The sequence below is a fragment of the Anomalospiza imberbis genome, chromosome 2, assembly GCF_031753505.1.
Source record: "Anomalospiza imberbis isolate Cuckoo-Finch-1a 21T00152 chromosome 2, ASM3175350v1, whole genome shotgun sequence".
Taxonomy (NCBI): domain Eukaryota; kingdom Metazoa; phylum Chordata; class Aves; order Passeriformes; family Viduidae; genus Anomalospiza; species Anomalospiza imberbis.
This window is the reverse complement of record NC_089682.1, coordinates 9,379,711-9,401,508: the sequence shown is the minus strand read 5'-3', so window position 1 is coordinate 9,401,508 and position 21,798 is coordinate 9,379,711. Positions and strand designations below refer to the sequence as shown.

At 34.5% G+C, this 21,798-nt stretch overlaps 1 protein-coding gene across 5 annotated transcripts in view; it reads right to left on the bottom strand.

The window, feature by feature from the left end:
• CFAP47 (cilia and flagella associated protein 47) overlaps positions 1-21,798 on the bottom strand; it is a 261,132-nt gene that overhangs the window by 106,034 nt on the left and 133,300 nt on the right. For all 5 annotated transcript variants that reach the window (XR_010995832.1, XM_068179785.1, XM_068179786.1 and 2 more), the window contains one exon: positions 15,702-15,839. Coding sequence is in view for 4 of the 5 variants with exons in the window: in XM_068179785.1 (XP_068035886.1) it covers positions 15,702-15,839 (138 nt within the window). In the remaining variant the exon portion in view is untranslated. The remainder of the gene's footprint in view (positions 1-15,701; positions 15,840-21,798) is intronic.

Genomic DNA, 21,798 nt, shown 5'->3' with positions numbered 1-21,798 from the left:
CTTCATATTCAGTTAGCACCACTGTAAAAAAACTTCCTAATTTTAAGTTTTTAGAACTTTCCCCAATTACTTTGTAATTGTTTGTTTTACTACAGAATCACTGGAAACGTAGAAAGATGTATGATTATTGTTCCCTGAGCTGGGGGAACAAAAAAACCAAAAATTTTTGGCATAATTTCTGTATCCATTCCTTAATAACAAGTCAATTTCTTCAACTAGTATTTATCTACAGTAATACATTTGTGAACAGACACTTCTGTATTTAAAACACAGGACTACTAAATTACAATTTGCATGAAAATTAAACTTGAACCCTCAACAAACATTTCAGGTTAAAACTACAAACTTCCCTTCCAAACCTCATTCCAGCTTGTATGATATAACAAAATTATTGGTTTTTCTTCCTGAGCTGAATATCCTTTTGTTATCAAATCAGTCTGGTGCCTTGTCCTACTTCTCTTCAGTGATACAAATAAACTGTTTCTCCTTTGCCTGATCTCTTCATTTATTCTGTTATTAAATTTAAAAAAATGTCATAAAATCTTTCTTAGCATATCAGTATTTTTAGCCCAACACTTTTAATCTTCTATTTTGTATCACGTCCTGAAGGGTTTTCAATTCTGAAATCCTCTTCCTTCTACTCACAAGATGCTCCTCTCTACTCCCTTGGATAAGAATACCTTATTACCATATCAGCCACAAGCGGAAATTTCTGATCTCTCTGTCCTCTTTCCTTAAATTTACTTTTCATCCTATGTCTGCTACACCAGCCATTAAATGTGCTGTCAGCTATAAAAAGAAAAGATCCTTCTCTCCGGATGGAGACAGGGCTGTCCATCAGTCACCTGAATGACACGTCACTGATGATGAAGGAAAATTTGCCTTGGTGTCCTGAAAATTGTAGAATTCCAGGGTTTTTGGGAGCGGTTGTGAGTGTGATATGGACTCAATGGAGAAACTTGAATTGTACTGCTAAGTAACATGAATTTATTTGAAATATTTCATCCTAATTGTATTGGCTTCTCGCATTGGCATCAGAAATACAATTATTTAAGGAAAAAGCTGAATTTAAGGGATATTGTCAAATTTAATGTGAGTTCTTTCTACAGCATTTTTGTTTAATATTTGCAGAGTTAATATAGCAATAAAAATTAATAAAGTACATTCAATTCAATTTTTAGATAAAACACTCTTAGATAGAGATGTTTAAGGGTATGGGTTTATTTTGGAATAGCAGGCAGAGAAATAACACAGCATGATTTCTTAATTCTCAGAAAAAACTTCCTAGGCTGGAAGTTATGAACATTCTCATTGAGTGAGCATCCTTAATGTTGTCCTCATAGGTATACTGCTGTACTTTACCAAATGTAAGACATAAATTAAAAAGGATATTTTGTCTAGTTTCCTACAATATATAAACATGTAACAGCTTTTAATATGTAAAGAGCGCATGTGGGAAAAACCAAAATTTAAACCTTTTTGATTTAGAATAAATGATTTTCATATAAATTATGCAAAACTGACTACCTATTAAGCCCATGACTTTACATTCCTTATTTTTCTAACTGGACTGGCCTTAACCATCTAAGAATTTCTATAAAAATACCTGACACTTATTTTGCAAACTTTCACTGACAATTGTCGTTTCCCTAAAATGCTAAATTAAAAAAAAATATTTTTTTTTACAGAATTTTATGGGATTACTTCAGACTCACTTTCTATAAACCTCGAAGTTCATTCCAAATACAAAACTAATTGCAATAATCAGTCCTAAAACATGTAAACCTTTTAGAAAAATGTTTTGCATACTTTTGACAGTATCACTAGATAAATCTAATCAGGTCACATTCTGAAGGAAAAACCTGTGATTTTTTCTGTATGGTTAGACCCACTACTCTACTAAAAAAGAAGTTAAATCTTGTTTTAACTGGCTCTAGATACCTCTCTGCACTTTTAGTTTCCAAGTATAAAAAAGATGCACTTGATTTATGAAGGAAAGCTGCAAAACATTAACTCATTAAGAAAATGTTGCATCCCTATTACATTAATAGCTCAAAATTATGCAAAAAGTCAGACATTTATATTCATTTTTACTACATGAGGAATAACTTATCCTTGGAAAGGCAACATTTCTACACCTTCCTCTTCTAGGGAAGTTATTAGTGTAGGGGTTTCACCTTTAGGTTTGAGCTCATGAGTTTTCTCACCTAAGGGTTATACTTTTTCAATAAAAGTAATCAATATTTACAGCTTTTAAAAATGCTTTTGCATAACACGACAAGATAAACTTTGCTCTCAGCTGCCATTTTATGTACATGAACATATCTGAAAAACCCGAAAATTAAAATGAATATTCATGTCATGTATTCCGTATAACACTACTTGGAAAAATATTTTAATATTCATCAGTCATTAATCTTGTTATTAAAGGATATGATGTTATAATTCCCCAAGAGCAACTTTCATAAATTTAGAGTGTGCCTTACATTCTGTATCCAGCCTAAGTCAAGCAGAGTGACAGTCCTTAAAGTGACTTAGTGACTTAAAGTGACTGAGGATGGAAGATTGCATTAGCTTGCACATGTAAATTGGAACTGATGTATGAAAGTGATGTCTTTGAAATGCTGCAATTTAAAATTAAATTATTATGTGTAAATATGTACTTAATATTCAGTAATTAAATACTTAATATTAAATTAATTCAGAATTTTCAAGTTAATATAGTACCTATAGGCAAGCTTGGTGAAGAAGGGTATTCTACAAAAGGAAAATCTGTAAGATGGATTAAGGTTCCTTTTATTCAGGACTTGTCCTAAACCAGGCAAGGACTGTATCTCCAGAGCCTTTTCCACTCAGGACAATTTGGAAATGGAAATTAGAACATTTTTTTTTTAATGCAAAATAAAAATCTTGGTTTGGCCCTTGGAATTATCTGTGATTAACGCAACACAAAACCCTGAAAAAGTGTCTGACCTTTCAAAAGGCAGAAATCCAGAACCTCTCTTTTTTAAATTCTGGTTTCAAATCCATCTTTTCAAATGAACATCACCGCCTTATGGTGGAAACTGAGATACCACCAGCCCATGAAAGACATTCCTTTTCCCTAAACTTCTTCAAAACTGTAAGAAAAGAGAATTTTAACACTAGACAGCTCATTTCAATGAAATGGATGACTAATGCCATTGGTATCTTCCATTTTTGAAGCTCAGTCTTCCATACTATTAATACCACCACAGCAGGATGATCTAACACCATTTTTCAGTCAGACATCTTTACTCTATCTTTTCTCATCTCCATCTCCCAGGTAACAACTTCAAAAAAAAAAAAAAATCACCCAGCAGATCTGCTGTGTCCATGGGATGTGAAAATGGAAGATGGAAAATATCTCTTTAACTCAGAATGTTCTTGATGTCCTCCATAAACTCTCAGTACCTTAACATGATGATGTCACAGCTCTCACTTCTCCCTTGCAGCTGTGATGAAAATGTAAATATGGCAAATATGGTTATTCACCTTGTAGAGGGCCTTCTTTCACTCTCCTTTTGGGTTGTGTCCTACACTTATTACACGTATCCTTCATGACATTTAGCCTAGCCTGTCTGCTGGTGACAGAATATCCATCTGCTAGTACACACAGAGACAGAAATCAGGATCTGATCTATTAACATGTTAAACTCTTTCTGATGAAATTGTGGCATGGGAATAAAGTCAGGGCACGTGACAGTATGTCATCCATGCACTTGTGACATTAGTAAATACAGATCTAAAACAAGAGATAAAAATCAACAAGAACACAGGTAATATATTTGGCATTAGAATCCAACTCCCCTCACCTTTTTGAGCTCTGCAGGCAGCATGACATTGATGAATACAAAGTATGCAAAGAGTAAGAAAATTTCAAATACTGAAAAGAAATCCAGCAAATTTTAGCAATAAAGGAGTCAAAACTTCACTGTTTTGGTGGTTTTGGGAGGGAGTGGGAGGAACTGGGGCAGAGGGGCAGGGAAGGGAACATTCTGCCTTAGTAAAAGTTTGAGGAATAATTCTGGGAGAATTAATTCAAAGGATTATCACAAACCTTACCAACGTAGGTCCAATGTCTCAGTTACATTTCTTACTGTGCATTCCTAAGACCATAAAGCCACACACTGAGAAGAACTCCAGACTTTGCTAACAAGCCACTGAATACTCACTCAAGAGGTGGGATGGCAGGGACATTTAACAATCTGCTACATAAGAAATCTGCCATGAATAGGCCATTGAAAATAAAGTTGGTAGGTTTCAAGTGCAGTGGTCTGTGTGTTTGGGAGTGACCTGAACCTCACACACATTATGTCACATGGATTTCTCAAAACTCTCCCTTTAAGGTGTTATTTTGTCTTTTATTGCCTGCCTCTATTATTCTTAGTGATGATTAACAAGTCTCAAATGGTTACCTCAAAATCAGACTGCCATCACAAGCAAAATCTTTGTAGTAATTTATGGAAAGATTATACTTTTTCAGTTACTGCACTATGGATTTAGAAGTTTGAATGGCAAGGAAGAAGAACTAGAACTCTTCACTGAGGATAAATTTATATAATTGAAAGTTATATAGTGAAGTGATTGTTTAGAATACTAACACTTTAAAAGTACTGTTTAACTTCTAATGTGAAGATAAGTGATATTTGCTTTAAGACTCACAGTTATTTGGTTATTATAATTACCTTCGTTCAAAGACCTGGCAAAGAAAGAAGCTGAGATTAAGTGAAGATACTTTGAATAATCTAGTCTGAGAGTTAAATAAGGAAATAATTCCAAAGGGCAAAGAGACAAGAATAACTCAAGAAGAAAAGTAAAAAAACCCCACGAAGTAGCTGATACTTAGGTAATTATGAAAAGACATAAAACCACAGAAAAACTTGTACAACCAATAAGAATTTGAAGTTCAGAAAACAACTATTGTTTAATAAATTATTTCATTTTATTTTCCTTGGAGAAGATTTTTGAGGAAAGACAATGCTCACAATTTTCATAGGCACAAAAGGCTGCTACTTGGAGTGATCTCTCTGATGGAGAGAGTAACAAATGGTGGACCTTAGAGAATGCAAAAAGTATCAGTGAAACTTTGCAGCGGTAAGGGTGGAGAAGAAACAGGACAGATTACCTAGGCCATGAAGTTTTTATTAGTATATATCTTTGAAGTGTATCCTAGAGTAATGGTTGTCAAAATCCACCAAGAAACAAGTTACTCCTACCAAGTTATAGCTAAAACTCTCTCATATTCCATAAAACATCTCAGAACACCTTCATTCACAGTCAAAATCTTTAGCTCACAGAAATCGAATTGTGATACTTCATTAACAGAGTCAGGACTGTGTCAAACTAATGACCTCAAATGCTGTACTAAGCCCCCCTGCTTCCTCTTACTTCACACAACTTTTAAATTACTTAAATTAAGAGGGTTTTTTTTTCCCCAAGGACTACTGCTTTCTCACAGTACACTACTGTTATTTCTCCATTTGCCATATCTGCCTTTATTTCTACTGGCACCATTTTTCTATTTTTGTCTACCTATGCCTTAACTTTGGAAAAATCCAAAGGTAACAGAAAAATCCAAAGGTAATAGAAAAATCCAAGGAACATTGTTTCTGGCTATAAAATTATATGGTCTCAGGTAAGAAACAAAAAAATATTACTCATTCCTGTTATGCTGGCATATAAAGCTAGGAGTGATCATGGACAAAAGGATCTTATATTTCCCAGTAGGCTCTCTGGAAGGTTGGGAAGATCATCAGTAATATTGAAGGACACATACAAAAGCACTATAAAGCATGTAACAAGGAGAAGAACAGGAAAGAGAACAGAAGAGAAAGACACTTTTTGCTAGAAGAGCCATCAATATTAATTTATTGAAAAACACTGTAAAATTATATGGTAGAATAACCTAGAACTTTTTATTCTGCCTCTTTGCAGAAACAGCATCCACTGGCCCGGTTTTGCATAGAGCTGCACATTTTAAGAGTGTGTAAACTGTGACTTATGTGAGGAAATCACTTGCCAGGTGAACACCTTGGGCAGCTGTGTCACATAAATATTTTAACATGTCTGAAAAGGCAAAAGCCAGCTCAGAAGTCACGTACACACAGCTGATATATCCTTGGCACAGTAGGTTAAGGTATACTCAGATGATTTCCAATCAGGAAATTCCTTAAAATGATACTGAAGTGTTTTCCTGTTCACGTCAGAATGAACACAAAACATGTAAAACAGTTTATAAATGTATGCATTCAATAGTTGTATTTCTTCAGAGAAAATATAATTGCTCAGAGTTTGGGGTTATTTAATTTTTTTCTTTTCTTTTTCTTTAATGCGTGATGTTTTATTACATAAAATACCTTCATAAATTTAACATTTTGGCTGTCAAGAACTCTTTAAAACAGAATATCTGACATCAAAAAATACTGTAGCCAGAAAAAAACAAATATTCTATTAGTATGACTTTAGAACTGGTAAAAAACTTCTACTGAAAAAATAATACCAATTCTTGTTTTCAAATTTTTTTCATCCGTACACAAGTTATTGAATGAAACATGATTGCACATTGGTGAAACATAAGATTACATAAAGAGTACATTAGTTACACACAATGACCTATGACAAGGCTAGCAGTCAAAAAAAATACGAAAAGACAGCAGAAAAGCAGCAGGTATCCTCCAGATGCAGAAGTCTGCCCAAAATATGGCACTTCGCTATTGCAAAAGCTTTTTAATTTTAAGTCTTAGCAGCAAAGACCTGTTAAAGGTCCTTTACAATCCTCCAGGTGTAATATGCTGTGGTGAAATACACTTCATGCTCTTTATTGTGCAGTTCCAAGCCTTATTTTATTGTTGTCAACATAACATATTAAAAATAAGCTTAATGAGGACAAAGTGAACCCAGTTTTTACTAGTGCTGTGTCAGAAAAGCAAATAATTGCTCTTATGAGTTGCAGCACATACAAGGAGCACGAGCCTTTCACTTGACAAATACCATTCAATCAACTGAATTATAGGATCTCTCTTGCAACTCTAAAATCAATTGCACTATATCCCTGAAAGTTTTATATCCCACAGCTTGCAATTCAGCACTTTTAAAAAAGAAATAAAACCCCAAAAGGACCCCAGAAATGATGAGTACATCATATCTTCATTTCTATTATAGAATGTAATTAGTATTCAAAGATTTTACCCCTTCTAGCTATCAGAATACTAAATTGACAACATTTCATTGAATATACATGATTTTTTAACTGAATCTTTAATTTTAATTATATTTGATTTTATGATATAAACCTACATGAGACTTCAGTGAGAAGCCAGCTCACTTCCAGACAGGGTTCACTTTTAAATTCCCTACCATACTCAGGCAGGCTCATTGTATGCAGTTTCCTCTTAAAAACATGCTAAATATTAAAGCTAAGAATGCCTATTTTCTACATGAAGATAGCCCAGAATTACAAATGTTATACCCCAATGAGTGATTCCTGACTGCCATTAGTAGAAAAAAAAAATTCTGTATTTACAGGTCAAAAATATTTTTTTCCAAAATACTGGGGGTTTGCTAATGATATCAAAGTAACCAAAAGCATTTTATAAACTGTAATACAGTCTTACTGCAGTGTTTCATAGGAACACAGCTAGGCAAATGCAAAGGCATTAAAACTGACAAATGTCTATTTTGCTTTTTCAGTATAACTCTTTTACTTTAAAATGAACCTTTCAAGTACATTGGGATTTGGATAACTCTCCATTCTAAACTCTGTCACAGAGTAGGCATTTCATCTTATTCCCCTAAGGAAAGGCAAAAAGGCAACACAAAGCAACATCACACACACAGAAAAGGCAACATTTTTTCTGGGATAAAAAATATGTCTTCCCTGAAAGAGGTATTAAGGATTTCTGCTGAGCACTCAGGCCATTTTAGGAAAATGACATTTATTTCTCTATGCATCCATAAAATACAAAATCACCTCTATGAAAGAGTATCCTGAGCACAACGATGAAGTGGGTAGATTTTCATTAGATTTCAGAAAACATATTGTGGAGTTGTGTGAGCAATTTATGTCTTCAATAATAAAAAGAAACTATGAAGTAAAATTCCATTAATTTTCAAGCAGAAGATCTTTATGCTCATGCAATTCCATGCTAATAAAATCAACCCTTCATTAATTTAATGGATATTATCTGCCATATTTACAGTAGATGAACTTTATAAGGTTGTTCTTACTAATTTCTCAATATATTGCTGGGTAAATAAGGTGTAGATAACCAATAAATGCAGAGAACTTTGTGAAAGCAATCCTGCAATTCTTTCTAACATTCAATAATAATTAATGTATATATCACATTAAGAAAGAAGATACATTCTTCCTAAATAACACAAATTTAATATATTACCAGAAATATGAATTTCTGGTACACATTTTTACAATTAATTCCAAATTTCAAAAAACTTCTTGCACACACATACACTCATTCTCTGGTGACAGTGTATAAAATATCATCTGTCTTTTGCCACAGTGGGAAACAGTAGTTCCCTAATACTTAAAATTTCATAGTTGTGCCAAGAACTATTCTCTACACACAGAGAAAGCAAAATAAATATTTTGAGAGAGACAATACAGACCATAACAAATAAAGCACTGCAGTGGACAAGAAATATCTATTGCCTGCTCTGTAAAAATATGAGTGGTCCTTTGCTAGTTAGTTCAGCAAACCTACCCCAAAACTGAATGTGTGAGAATGCAGGAGTGCCCAGTGTCTGGATAAATTAAAAGCCAGAATTCTGTGTGGGAAATTTATTTTGCAGCTGCTGCAGAAATGAAATTCCTCACAAATTCCAGCAGCAGGCTATGGAGGGGATAAGAGGATCTAAGATAGGCATGAAACTCATCCATTAGAAAATATTGAGATGAACTGAGACTTTACTAACAAAAAAAAAAAATTACTTTCACAACATTATATAATGGCCTAATCACAAATAGTCTTCAAGAATAACCTATTTCTGGCTTCAGAAGCAGACAGTGGCAGTAGCACATGGTGCAAGCTTTTCTAGTTACCAAAGTCTAGCATGACTTGTAATAAAAACAGCAACAGGAAGAAGAAGAAGAAATTAGATTGGAAGGAGAAATGTGTTTCATTTTCTTCTCCTGTTGGAAATTATACTCTCTGTCATCTTAAAAACATAATTTGAACTCAATCTAATGTTTTAATTGATATTTCTGAATGGCATAGTTTTCAGAAACTTGAAAGAAATAAATATGTATATTATCATTAATATATAGAAAAACTTTGCTCTGGATTTGCAAATCTATTTATAAATTAGCTTAAGTGTTAAATTTTCCAAACAGGCTCTGAGAATGTTTATTCAATTATTTCCTCTGCTTGAGGGACTGAACATAAACCATGAAGGAAGCTGTTCTCACCATTAGACAATACTGTTGATGCTGCAGTAATTTGAATGTCAAATATCTTGGGGAGAATTTCACATTTTTTTGTGAAAGATTAATTTGAATGTTTCATCATATTTAGATTAATGTAAAAGTTTCAATTCATTATTCAGCTAGAAAAAAAAACCTCCACACTGTAAGACTTTTAAAAAAATCCCATATTTGATTTGAACTCCACTTCCTATGAACTGTCCCATCTATTAGGCCATAAAGTATGACTTTTTCCTGTTTTCTGGCTCAGTGAATACTTTCACAGGTCACAACAATTGAAATAGGATGACAGAGGAGACTGATGGAGACCTTCTCTCTATCCTCTCATCACCTCATAATCTCCAGCCCCAGATATGCTTACATGACTGTGAGGACCTGGTAAATATTAGTGCTCGTTTGCATTACCATTATGTACTCTCTGTGTGTTTATAATTCATTACTTGCTAAAGGGTAAAATAATAATTGTTTGTAAGCACGACAAGGTAGGAAAGGCAAAATGATGACCTAGAAAGAGCATGTCAAACACTCCAGCACAACAACAAGGGCACTGGCTGCAGGGAGATTGCTGCTCTGCTGCTCATTTCCTCTTAAGTTTCAAAAATGTTATTCTTTTATATCATTCTAAATGTTTTCTGTCTCAGACAACTTGTAAGGGATTACAACTGGACCTGTCATGTGAGCCCCACTCATTATTTCTGCTAGGGATTTTGTTTTTCAGAATATTTTTTTAATTAAATGGGTTATTAATTGAAAAAATTCCATACATACACATTTGAGGTCTGCCAGACATGACAGAATGATACAGTAATACAGTTTACAGCATATACAGACCTTCAAAATAAGCATAATGCACATCACAGATATTTAAATTGGGTAATAAAATTTAATCTCTTTATATGCAAATGCAATCCTCCATGCTATGATATCCAAAATATGCAGATGTACAGGTTTACAAAAGGAGTGACTAATTTGTGGTTAATGCAGATGCAGCACTACCTGCCTTCTCAGCACAACAATATTACAACACCTGCTGCAGGATGGGTGATGCAACCTGAAGTTCATCAGAAGCCTTACTCTGTGAGCAATTACAGATTGCTCTTGTTATTAATTTTAAATGGGCTACAGAATTTTTTTTCATATTAAAATAATTTTTTTTAAATTGTACACAGTACCATGCCCCACGAAATTCCATGTGGGCCACAGGTCCTTTAAGCATTGCTATATCTGAATTGTTTCAAAACAACATGTTAGTTTACTGGGAGGATCAAGCTGTTCTGAGTCTCAGAAGGGCACAGGAAAATTCACAACAACCAGAAGACTGCAGTACTGCAGAAGGGCACCTACTGAGAAACCTAGCAGTAATTGAACAACCTTTTTGACAAAGGAAAAAAGCATAAAACACTCTAATACTTAATGTTCTACCTATGCTACAACATTCCCCAAAGCTTGTAAGTATAGCTGCAAATGTGAAAATGCTACTAAAAATCACTAAAAAACAAAACAAACAAAAAACAAAACAAAACAAAAACTAACAAAAATCCCTCAAACAAGCGAAGCTGTGGTTGGTATTTTACACTTGCAAATATGCATGCAATTTACATGGGGATTATTTCCTCTGCATAGCTCTTTATTTCTTCCCTGAAGAGGGAGACTTAAACTAATCTGAAGCTGGAGCACACCATGCATGAACATACAGAATGTAGATTGGACTAAAAAATAGCTTAACTACCCAATCAAAATTTATGGGCTGGTAACTCAAATTGATTTTAAAGAACAGTCCTCTTAAAAAGACAATAATTCCAGAAATAAATATGCACATGAGATGTATCAATTATATTTTAATATATCAAAGGTATATGAAACATCCTCCTGCATTAATACTGAATAAATCCTATAATTTACCATTGCATCCTCAGGTCTTAGGATATTTTTCAAAATTATAATGAACAAATGCTAAACTTTTTTACATTTTTGCCATCCTGAGCACTGTTTACCTCTTAATCATTTCAACAGTTGCTAGAACAAAGACATTATTTTACTGTCTTCCTTACATGAACACCCCATAGTGCTCCCACAGATGTTCAGCCCTCAGGGATTGATTTCAAGCTTGGAAATCCAGGAGAACCACGTGTGCAAGTACCATTACCTTCCAAAGGCATCAGATGCTCGAAGAATCACTTGGAAGAAGTTTTTAAACTCAAAGGAAGGACACTCAACTCAGAGACATCTCATAAGAGCTACAATGACTACTTAGGCTAGAAAACATGGCCTGTCATTGAAAGCTTGGTTGAAGCATAAATTAGCTTTAAAAAGAGAATTAAACCAGGCTTTGCCAAAATGATTGTCTGGTTTGGCCCCTCCGACTGTGCTTCTTCATCATGGCCTATTTACAAGCAGTAAATAGTATCTTTTACAAGTAGTAAATAGTATCTTTCTGATGTTTAGCCTTTCAAGTACAAGGAAATTCAAAAATCTGGCAATGACATAAAAACCTAAATGCATTCCATAAGACAAACAAAGTGGGAAGTACAATCTTTGGATAAAGGCAATGCTTAGGGCAGTCACCATAAGACAACAGCCCATGCAAAATTCCCCAATCTTGTACAAACAAACACTGAGGGACATCACTGCTGGCAGGAACAGTGAAAGCTGTGGCTGAAGTGCCATGTCTGTGCTGAGTCCTGCTGCTGGACAGTGTGTGAGGGATGCTGAAGAGGAGAGGGGGATTTGCAGCTGCAGGGCAGGCTTTAGCCATTGCAGCAACCACAGCAACATCACACACTCAGCTCCCATTTCCAGGGGATGATTCCTGGGAGCAGAGTGGGTCTGGCAGAGGCTGAGCCAAGCACCCTCCCTGTGGCCCATGGGCTGCACAGCAAAGAGCACAACATAGGGGGATTTGGCCAGTGCGGTTCAAGAAGTTACCATGAACTCCAGAGGAGAAAAATTTCCTCTATTTGAGAGTTCAGGAGGAGGAGGAGGAGGAGTGCAGCATTTATTGAGACTGTGAAACAAACACCTATTAATAGCTAATACTTATTTCTGATTTTAGCACTTTATAATACAGGAATATCTACAGATAAATGTTACATGAAAGACAAGGAGCATTCTACTTTCAGTCTTAGCAACCACTTAGCCTTGTTTTACTTTTGGCTGCCATGAGAAAAGAAACCCTAGGATCTCCTTTCTTCAAAGACAGAAATAAGTTTTGGAAAGAACTAAAACCCCACATCGGTTTTGAAAGGGACAAGCCCCTGTCACTACATTTGCTCTGCAGACATTTTTCTGTTTGGGTTTTGGTTTTTTCTCTTTTTTCCTTTTTGAACAAGGCAGCATAACAATGATTCATCATGAGGAATTGCTGTGTTTCTTACAGCAAGAACTAAATGTGGTTTTTCTTAAATACATCTAAAAAAGAAGAAAAAACAAACAGATTTCAGAATCCTTAGGTTTTTGGAAGAGCATAATGAGGGATTTGATAAAAATTATAAAAACATTGTATGAAAGCTCACTTAGAAATCATTGTCTTCTTCTGCATTTCCACCTACAATGTAATCTGAAGAAGGAAAAAAATGAAAAAGGTAAATAAGAACATCTATACCTACATAATGCATAAGTGTGGGTACCTGAGATGTGTATAACAAGGTAGGAGTTTCTAGTATGTTTAAAAGGAATAATTTTCCCTGAATAACAGCAAGACACAAAAGTTTGGTGTCCATGTGTTTATTCCTAATCTTATTCAGCTATGGAAAACCTCATACTTGTTTTGAACTACACTGATTCCTGTCTGTATATTAATTTTCTCTATATCAGAAGTCCAGTATTTTTTGTTACAGTGCTCTGGGGATTCTCACTTCCAAGATTCACTTAATTGTGTGATACCTCTGGTCAAATGCAAGGGGTTTGCATTCTACTATTGGTGTACACTTTGCAATTCATAAATCCTAAATCTTGGAAACATGCATCAGTCATTCTACTATTAAAAGTCATACAATAAAAATTAAAATTAATTTTAATGTAAAACTAACATTAAAAATATTGGTGTAAAAGAAATCTGTGCAGGTTAAAGTTAAGACTTTGTTAGTTCCTCTTTGAAGTAAGTTCAGAAGAGGACTAGCATGTATTTTAGACCAGATCTTATTGCATAACATCTCTATTTAGCTATTTTCAGCAGGTACCTTCCACAGCAGCAGAAGTGACAGATGTCTAGTACAAGTGAATGCTTGCGATGACAGATAATATTTTGTGAAATGACTAAGTGCAGTTGGTGGGTTTAAAGGTGAGATTAAAGCTTGGGACGTGAGCATTGCAAGGGTATATCCTCTGCACTGAAGAAGAAAAAAAATCTTTTACTAAGTGACACAGAACTAGGGAAAGGTCATGTCATGTCCTACTTTAAGTCCACTTAGGAAAGCAATCCTAATGATGCCCTAAACATTGCCAGCAGTCCTGCAGCTTCACAGTTTCTAGTACAGTTTTCTTGAAACATGTAGGTCACAAGAAGACAAAGATAAAACACTAGAGTTGCCCAAAAATAGCAAAAAATGGCAACTGAAAGAGAAGATGAAGTAACTTGAGGCATCCATATAGGAATAAGGTGGGGAGACTGCTCCAATTACCAATGGGATTCTCTGGGAGGAAGTGATTATTTCCATGTAAAATAGTGTGCAACAAAAGAGGGAGCTTATTTGGGTTTGATTACCTGGCTCCTCTCAGCAAGTTATTAGACTGATATTTTATGGTATTATTTATTGTCTTTTAATGTATCAAACATGTTTGAAAATTTAAATGCATAAATAGACCAATCAGTCTCACATTGTCATTAGGGAATCACATGATGCAGAAGTATTACCAGTAATGATAACAGCAAACCATGAAGTTACATTGGATTTTCTACCTAAGAACACCCTTCATTCACTCCAGTGACAGGGACAGCACCGAGACATCCACTCTCCTAAACTATTTTCTTGCCTAACCTTCTATGTTCAGTTACTTTCAGTTAGAGCCTTTACTAGTTTTGGACTGATAATTCCTAAATTCGCAAATATGTCATAACAAAAAATGTTTCATTTGGGCAATTGAAGCTTAACTAAATTCATTAATATTCTCAGGCTTTCAGTAGATATTTGAAGATTATCTCCCATTTACCTGGCATCATCCTTTATGTTGTTTTTATTATTAATTCCACTTAATATCTAGAAAATTTAAAATTCTTGTCTCTACTGTATTATCTGCATGTATCATCTTAATTTAATCCTTTTTAAAATTTTTCTTCTGTAAAGTTCCAACAAGATGTTGCAAGAGTTTTAATGTCAACTAACTTCCATGTTGATGTACAGATTATTAATAGACTAATAAAGAACAGACTTTCTGATATTCACATTGACTTGACTCATATTATTTCTAATTTATTGATAAAATTAGCTTCTAATTCTTTTTAGAGCTTGATAAATTCTAGTTTTAATTTATCTAGAAAATACGGTTATAAAGATAAAGAGCCAATCTGCCAGGCCTTCTTAATTTCCTAAAAACTCTGTATTGACTAAACCAACTTTTTTAGTTTAAAACTTTCCTTGATAGCTTTCCCTGCAAGAAATATTCTTTAATCAATTTTAAAAAATGCTTGATAATTTAAATATATATCAAATTAGATAAGAAAAGTTATACTTGCAAATATAAATAGGAAAGTGGAGAAATTAATCTAAAAGCAAACAAAAAATCTGGCTTTGTCTATTTGGTGTAACCACAAAAGTGTTCTTCTGGAACACTTGAAATCTCAAAAGTAATGCAGATACTGCTTACGATAAAGCAGGTGGTGACAATATGAAAGTAAATAGGTATTCTGGAATCTTCTCTTTTTGATTTTATTTTACCAAAGGAGTATCTATGTCTGACTGTTATAAGAAAGTTTTTTCCACAGTGGAAAGAAGTGGAGCAATATGGATTTCAGAAAAGGCCTGCTTTGACATCAGCACTCACAGTATTATTGGAGAGTTACAAAGAAAGCATTAAAAACATTCTGCCCCTCTCCAACAACAAGCAGCAGTCAGTGATGTTGTAAAGAGAGGGGAAAAAAAAGAAAAAATCAGCTTAAATCATTAAAATGTTTCAGAAAGCACAAAATGATGATTTCATCCACTTTTGTAGGCTGTGCATACTAAATATTCAGTTAATTTTAAACCACATTATGATGTAACTTTATGAAAATTGACAACAAATGCATCCATACTAACAAACATACCAGTGCTAGCTGCATCAAGATCTGGTGGAATCCTCGCTGGCTGCTTCTGAAGGGCCTTTTTACCATCTGTCCTCTGTGGTGAGCTGCTGCCTTGAGGCTGCTGCTGGTCTTCATCTTGAGCAACAAATGAAATTACACCTGAAACAAATAGATACCAGGTGTTGTATTACTCAGGAATTAGCTTCACAAAAACAGACTGCCAGACATGTACAAGTATTTCCTCTGTTCAAAACTAATACAAAACGAAGTAAAGCTTCCATTCCAGGTGTCAGCCATCCAATTATAATTTATGATATTAAAAAACATCTCTGGAGTGAGTGCAAGAAAATTAACCATTTTCTGTCCCCAAAGAGCTCTTCTACTTGCCTGGAGAGATCCATAATAAGCACCTGAAAAAGATCAGGAGTATGAAACAATACAAACAAGGACTTCATAAAAGTTACAAAATCTGGTGATCACTAATTGTATTTTTCCCAGCTCAATTTTCTGTGTGCAATCATGATTGTTTATTTATTTTTCAATCACGGTGTCTCATTCGAGTGCTATAAGAGAATAATTGTAACAGTTAAAATATTCCTGTGATACATTTTTGTATTGTATGCTAAATTGTAATCAAATATGACAAGAAAATAAAATACAGAGACTATAAACCCTGAATTTATAAATTGCCAGACCTCTATTTAATAACATAAAATCTAGTATGTACAGGGTGCCTTTAAATAATATTAATGTTATTCTGGAAGATTTGATATACTGGCTTTAAATTAGCAGGTTTCATTTCTTACACTTTGTCCTTCTAAGAATTTTAAATCTACACAAACTTTTGAAAATACCACATAAAATTCTTCCTGCATCTAAATCATTGTCCTTCAAAGTTTTGAATACATTTTGGAGAGTTTCTAAGTCAAAATAAAAACATTTTGCAGGTTTAATTTTTGCTTCATAGAAACTCTAAGGAGGTAACTTATTTCATGCTATTATATACTAAGAAATGTTCTCATTATGATTTTTAGAATTCATGTGAAACATCTCCAAAAGGGAATTTGTTCATTGTGTCTTACCAAGGACTTGGGAAAACTATTATTAATGGAACTTTTAAAATTTGAAATGGGGAATTCTTATGAGAGTCCCAGAACAATTTGATTTGAAAATATCTACATCTAATGGTATCCTTTGTTTCTGCAGCTTTGAGTGGGGCACAGGTGTGACATGCAAACACTGATTAACTATTCCTACTAAGAAGGATTACATTAAATGATTATAAGGAAGAATCTCTTTTTCTTTGAGAGACAGCAACTGAGAAGCACAAGTATAAAACACTGAAGTTAAAAACAAAATAAAAAAAATTGAAATGGGTTTCAATCCAGAGAAACAATATAATATATAACTTCAAACTTAAAAAAAATAGAATCACAAATTTTCTTTCATTAAGAATATTCTACTTAATTACAAATAAACTAAAATAAACTAATTAAAAACAAACCAAAAGAATTTCAAATTAAAAAGTTTAAAAAACTACTAAAATTACTCTCAATAAGTCAGAACTTGGCTCTAAATAGGCAGAGGAGTGACTACAATTTCAGGAAAATATTGATTTTTTTTTCATCTTAAAGATAAGGTAAATGTGCAAGAAGGAAAAAACAGTAAAACCATTATGGAAGGGATATTGAAGACTGAAGAAAATGCTCAAGGTATATAAATCTTGATGTAAGAGAACACATGGAATGGCACTAATAGGTAACGAATTATTGGATAAATGACTTATTAATGACTAATGACCATAGGATACTGACTAATTAATGTGATTTTATGTCTCAATATAAAATCCTAGTAATATTTTTTTTTCTATTGAATCACAATATTAGAGAGAAGCAAAGTGTAAGAGAGAATTCATTTTTAAATACCAATTCTTGCCATCAATATGCTTAAAAGTAGTCAACAATTAAAAGAAAATGAGTAAAAATAAGCAAAATTATAGCTTTGAAGTTGATAAAAAAGTTTTGGCTAAGTGCTAATCAATACATTAATAAATTCTACCAAATTCTTAGAGTAAAGAATATTTTGTTACACTTAATTTTAAAATTTTAGTAATTTTTCCTTATCGTTCTTCCTTCCAGTGACCATGGATGATTTTCTTTACCTATTTTCTGTATTTCAGAATCACAAATTAACCATATGTGAGCATGGGAAAAAGAGGGTCAGAACAGGAGCAATCACAGGAGCAATTTAAGTAATGAGATGGTAAAACAAAGAGTGACTTTTGTTCTCTCCACAAAATATGGCCTCAAAAGCATCAAAATAATTTGCTGAGGAATTTGAATAATTAATTTTTATTTGCAGTAAATATTGGAATGCTTGAAAAGTTCCAAAATAATAAATTACTAATGCTCAAGTATATTTCAAGAGCTATGAGAGGAACTATGGTAACTAAAAACTACTTGAATTGCTAAACCACTGTGCTCATAATCCACCACTAGCATGATCAAAAAATCAGTGAAGAATTGCAGCATAAATGCTGACACTCCATTTTCCTCCTTTATGAAAATCAGAGCTCAAACAAACAGAGTTAATAACTCTGTTATAATGTTGATCAATAAAGGTGAATAAATTGATGTGGTGAATACAGATCTCTACAATACTCTCAATTAAATCTGTCAAAGTATGTCTAGAAAATGTAATGAGTTTTACTACAGATAGCATACATTTTGTAACTCAGTTTATCTGTTTAATCTTAAAATATTCATAAATCGTCTTTCGTAATTTTCATGGGCATCAAAGTATCAACCACTGGCTCAAAGCTATTTGAATTTTTTATTAGGAGAAAATAAAAGAAAATCATTGCTGGCAAGAACTGCAAATAACAAAAGAAAAAAGGTCTATTAATTTCATGTCAAATCTAAAATGCAGAATCCTTATCACTGAGGAGAGTACATAGTATGATCTGCATGACTTGAGTATATAAATTAAGGCAGAACATTTTCCTAGGAAGTATTCCTCATTAGAATGCTCTCCTGGTTCGGGAGTAAATGGTGCAATCCACCGACCCCTATTGGATCCTAAGATAGCAGATGATACATAAATATATTAATTTATTCATATTACGAGCTACAAAAATATTCCTGTCAAAAGATGTCTTTCAGGATGGGAAAAAGAGCTTTATACAAGGAAGAGTAATAAAAAGTACTTTGTGCTCTATGAAGTCATAAATAATACATCAGAAATGTGCAGGAAAACTGCATCAAAAAATGACACATTTCAAATAACAAACACAAAAAGCAATTTTACATTTTTCATTTGGTTCTGCTGAGCTTGGCTCCTATGCTTTTGAAGAGTTTTGGCACAGAAAGTTCTGGTCTTCTGGCTGTGAATGCACAGCCATCTTACAGAATTTTACTTATGAGTGCATCTCACTTTTCATTATTGATGCTACAAAACAACTGAGAAATTATAATCTTTTCATGCACAACGGTCCTCAATGTTTAGTTTTGTTTTTTTTTAATCCAGTTGCTCAGTTCTGACTTCTCTGTCACACATTATACAACAGTGTAACTTGCCAAAATGTCATGGCTGACAATTTTTAAAGCATACATTCAAGACCAAACCAGACTTCACTTACACCCCAGAGATACAATTCCCATTGATTCAACTGGCCACAGAATTATGGCATCATTATCATCTATTTTAGAAAATGACTCCTTAGCTGTACTTTTGCATATATATTTAAGATATTAAACTTGCATATATGATCCTAAACTTGTAGAAGCAATAATACAAGTATTTCTAGAATTCCACTGAAAATTAATAATTAAAATTTACATAAATTGAGGACATTATCTTTTTGCTGACACATCATTGATTTAAAAACTTTCTTGGTCAAAACATCATTGCATATTTTCTAGCTATACTAGCCAGTGTTGAAACATTTTATACAACTACAGTCCAAATATTAATACCAAAGCCTTGCTTTCTATTGCTTCAGAGAAGATGCATCCCTTTAAAAGGAGGCAGGCTGTTTTATTTCTCAATAAAACTGCAATTACAACACCCCATATTAGACTGACTCACTGGCTATATACTAAACACCCCCTCTATCCCTGAATACAAGTAAGAAAGCAAGAAGTGCTCAATGCTTTCTTTTCTGTATAACTTAAATGGAATATTTGAAAAATACATAGTGGGCATGATTACTTTCTGCTGCAGAGAGATGATAAAAGTCCACAATATCCCAATATTTTAACTGGGAGAAAAACCCTGAAGGCAATATGGCCACAGAATTCATCACACAAATCTGAAAAGATATAGAAACATTTGGTTTGTGGTTTAAATATACCAACATGAACTTAATAAGGTCTTGGGAGTAGGAGGAGAAGTTTTCTTGCTTTCCCTGTTTATTTTCTGGACAATGAAATCTATGTACATTTGCTGCCACAGAAAAGTTTCACGGAAGAGATAAGAAAAATTAACTAGATGAGTGTAATTTATGTAGGCATTTGGCCAATTTTTTGTTCTTGTAGTTTTTCTACTGACAAAAAAAAAAAAAAAGGATATCCACTGTCGGTTAGTACAAAAATTTACAATCTCTATTTTTCCTAGGAAAATGTCTATGATGAGACCTGTAAACCCTAAGGAGTTTCTGTAAATCCTACTACTTGTTGGTATACTAGGATTAAATTAATTGCTCCCTACAACAAAAAAGGAGAATAAGCTTTAAGACTCATACCAAAGAGAAATGATCAAGTGGCAAATCCTGCTATCAACTGTCATTCATATTTGGCTTTGTGGCATTTAATAAAGAGGTGAATTGTTTTGTTTATAATGCTCACTGCCTCTTCTTAATGTGACAATGAAACCACAATATGGAAGAGCACAAGAGCCTGCAGCGATGGATGGATGGATGGATGGATGGATGGATGGATGGATGGATGGATGATGGATGGATGGGTGGATGATGGATGGATGGATGGATGGATGGATGATGGATGGATGGATGGATGGATGATGGATGGATGGATGGGTGGTTGGATGGATGGATGGATGATGGATGGATGGATGGATGGATGGATGATGGATGGATGGATGGATGGATGATGGATGGATGGATGGGTGGTTGGATGGATGGATGGATGATGGATGGATGGATGGATGATGGATGGATGGGTGGATGGATGATGGATGGATGGATGGGTGGTTGGATGGATGGATGGATGGATGGGTGGACGGATGGATGGATGGATGGATGATGGATGGATGGGTGGATGGATGGATGATGGATGATGGATGGATGGATGGATGATGGATGGATGGATGGATGGATGGATGGATGGGTGGATGGATGGGTGGATGGATGGGTGGATGAATGGGTGGATGATGGATGGGTGGGTGGATGGATGAATGGATGGGTGGATGAATGGGTGGATGGATGGATATGTGGATGGATGGATGGATGGATGGATGGATGGATGGATGGATGGATGGATGGATGGATGGATGGATGGATATGTGGACGGATGGATGGATGGATGGATGGATGGATGGATGGATGGATGGATGGGTGGGTGGATGGATGGACGGACGGATGGATAGATGGATGGATGGATGGGTGGGTGGGTGGGTGGATGGATGGATGGACGGACGGACGGACGGATGGATGAATGGATGGAGGGTGTGTGCCAGGATCATCTTTCTGGGCCATGCCAGCAGCTCCTGCAGTGCACTCTGGTGACCCAGCAGAACCATTCAAAATAATCAAGCAACCAGAAGAGCCTTCAAGCTTTGTCTTTGCCAACACTGAATTAGACTCCATTGTCAGGGTGATGTGGGTGAAGAAGAAGTGCTCAAGGCAAACAGGCAGATGCTGGAAATATAGCTTAGGCTACAAGAAACTACAAAGATCATCCTTCTCCCTCATGGTTTTTTATGATTCCATTTAAATTACAATGATCAGTAGATCAATTTGCAGAACTCCAGCAAAGAAATGGACTCTTTTTTTTTCTTAATGCCAGTGTCAAATAGAAAATAATGATAAACAAGTTCAATCAACTCATTTACAGGCCAGAATGTATTGGCATGATCTTCACCACCTCAAAACTGTCCTACA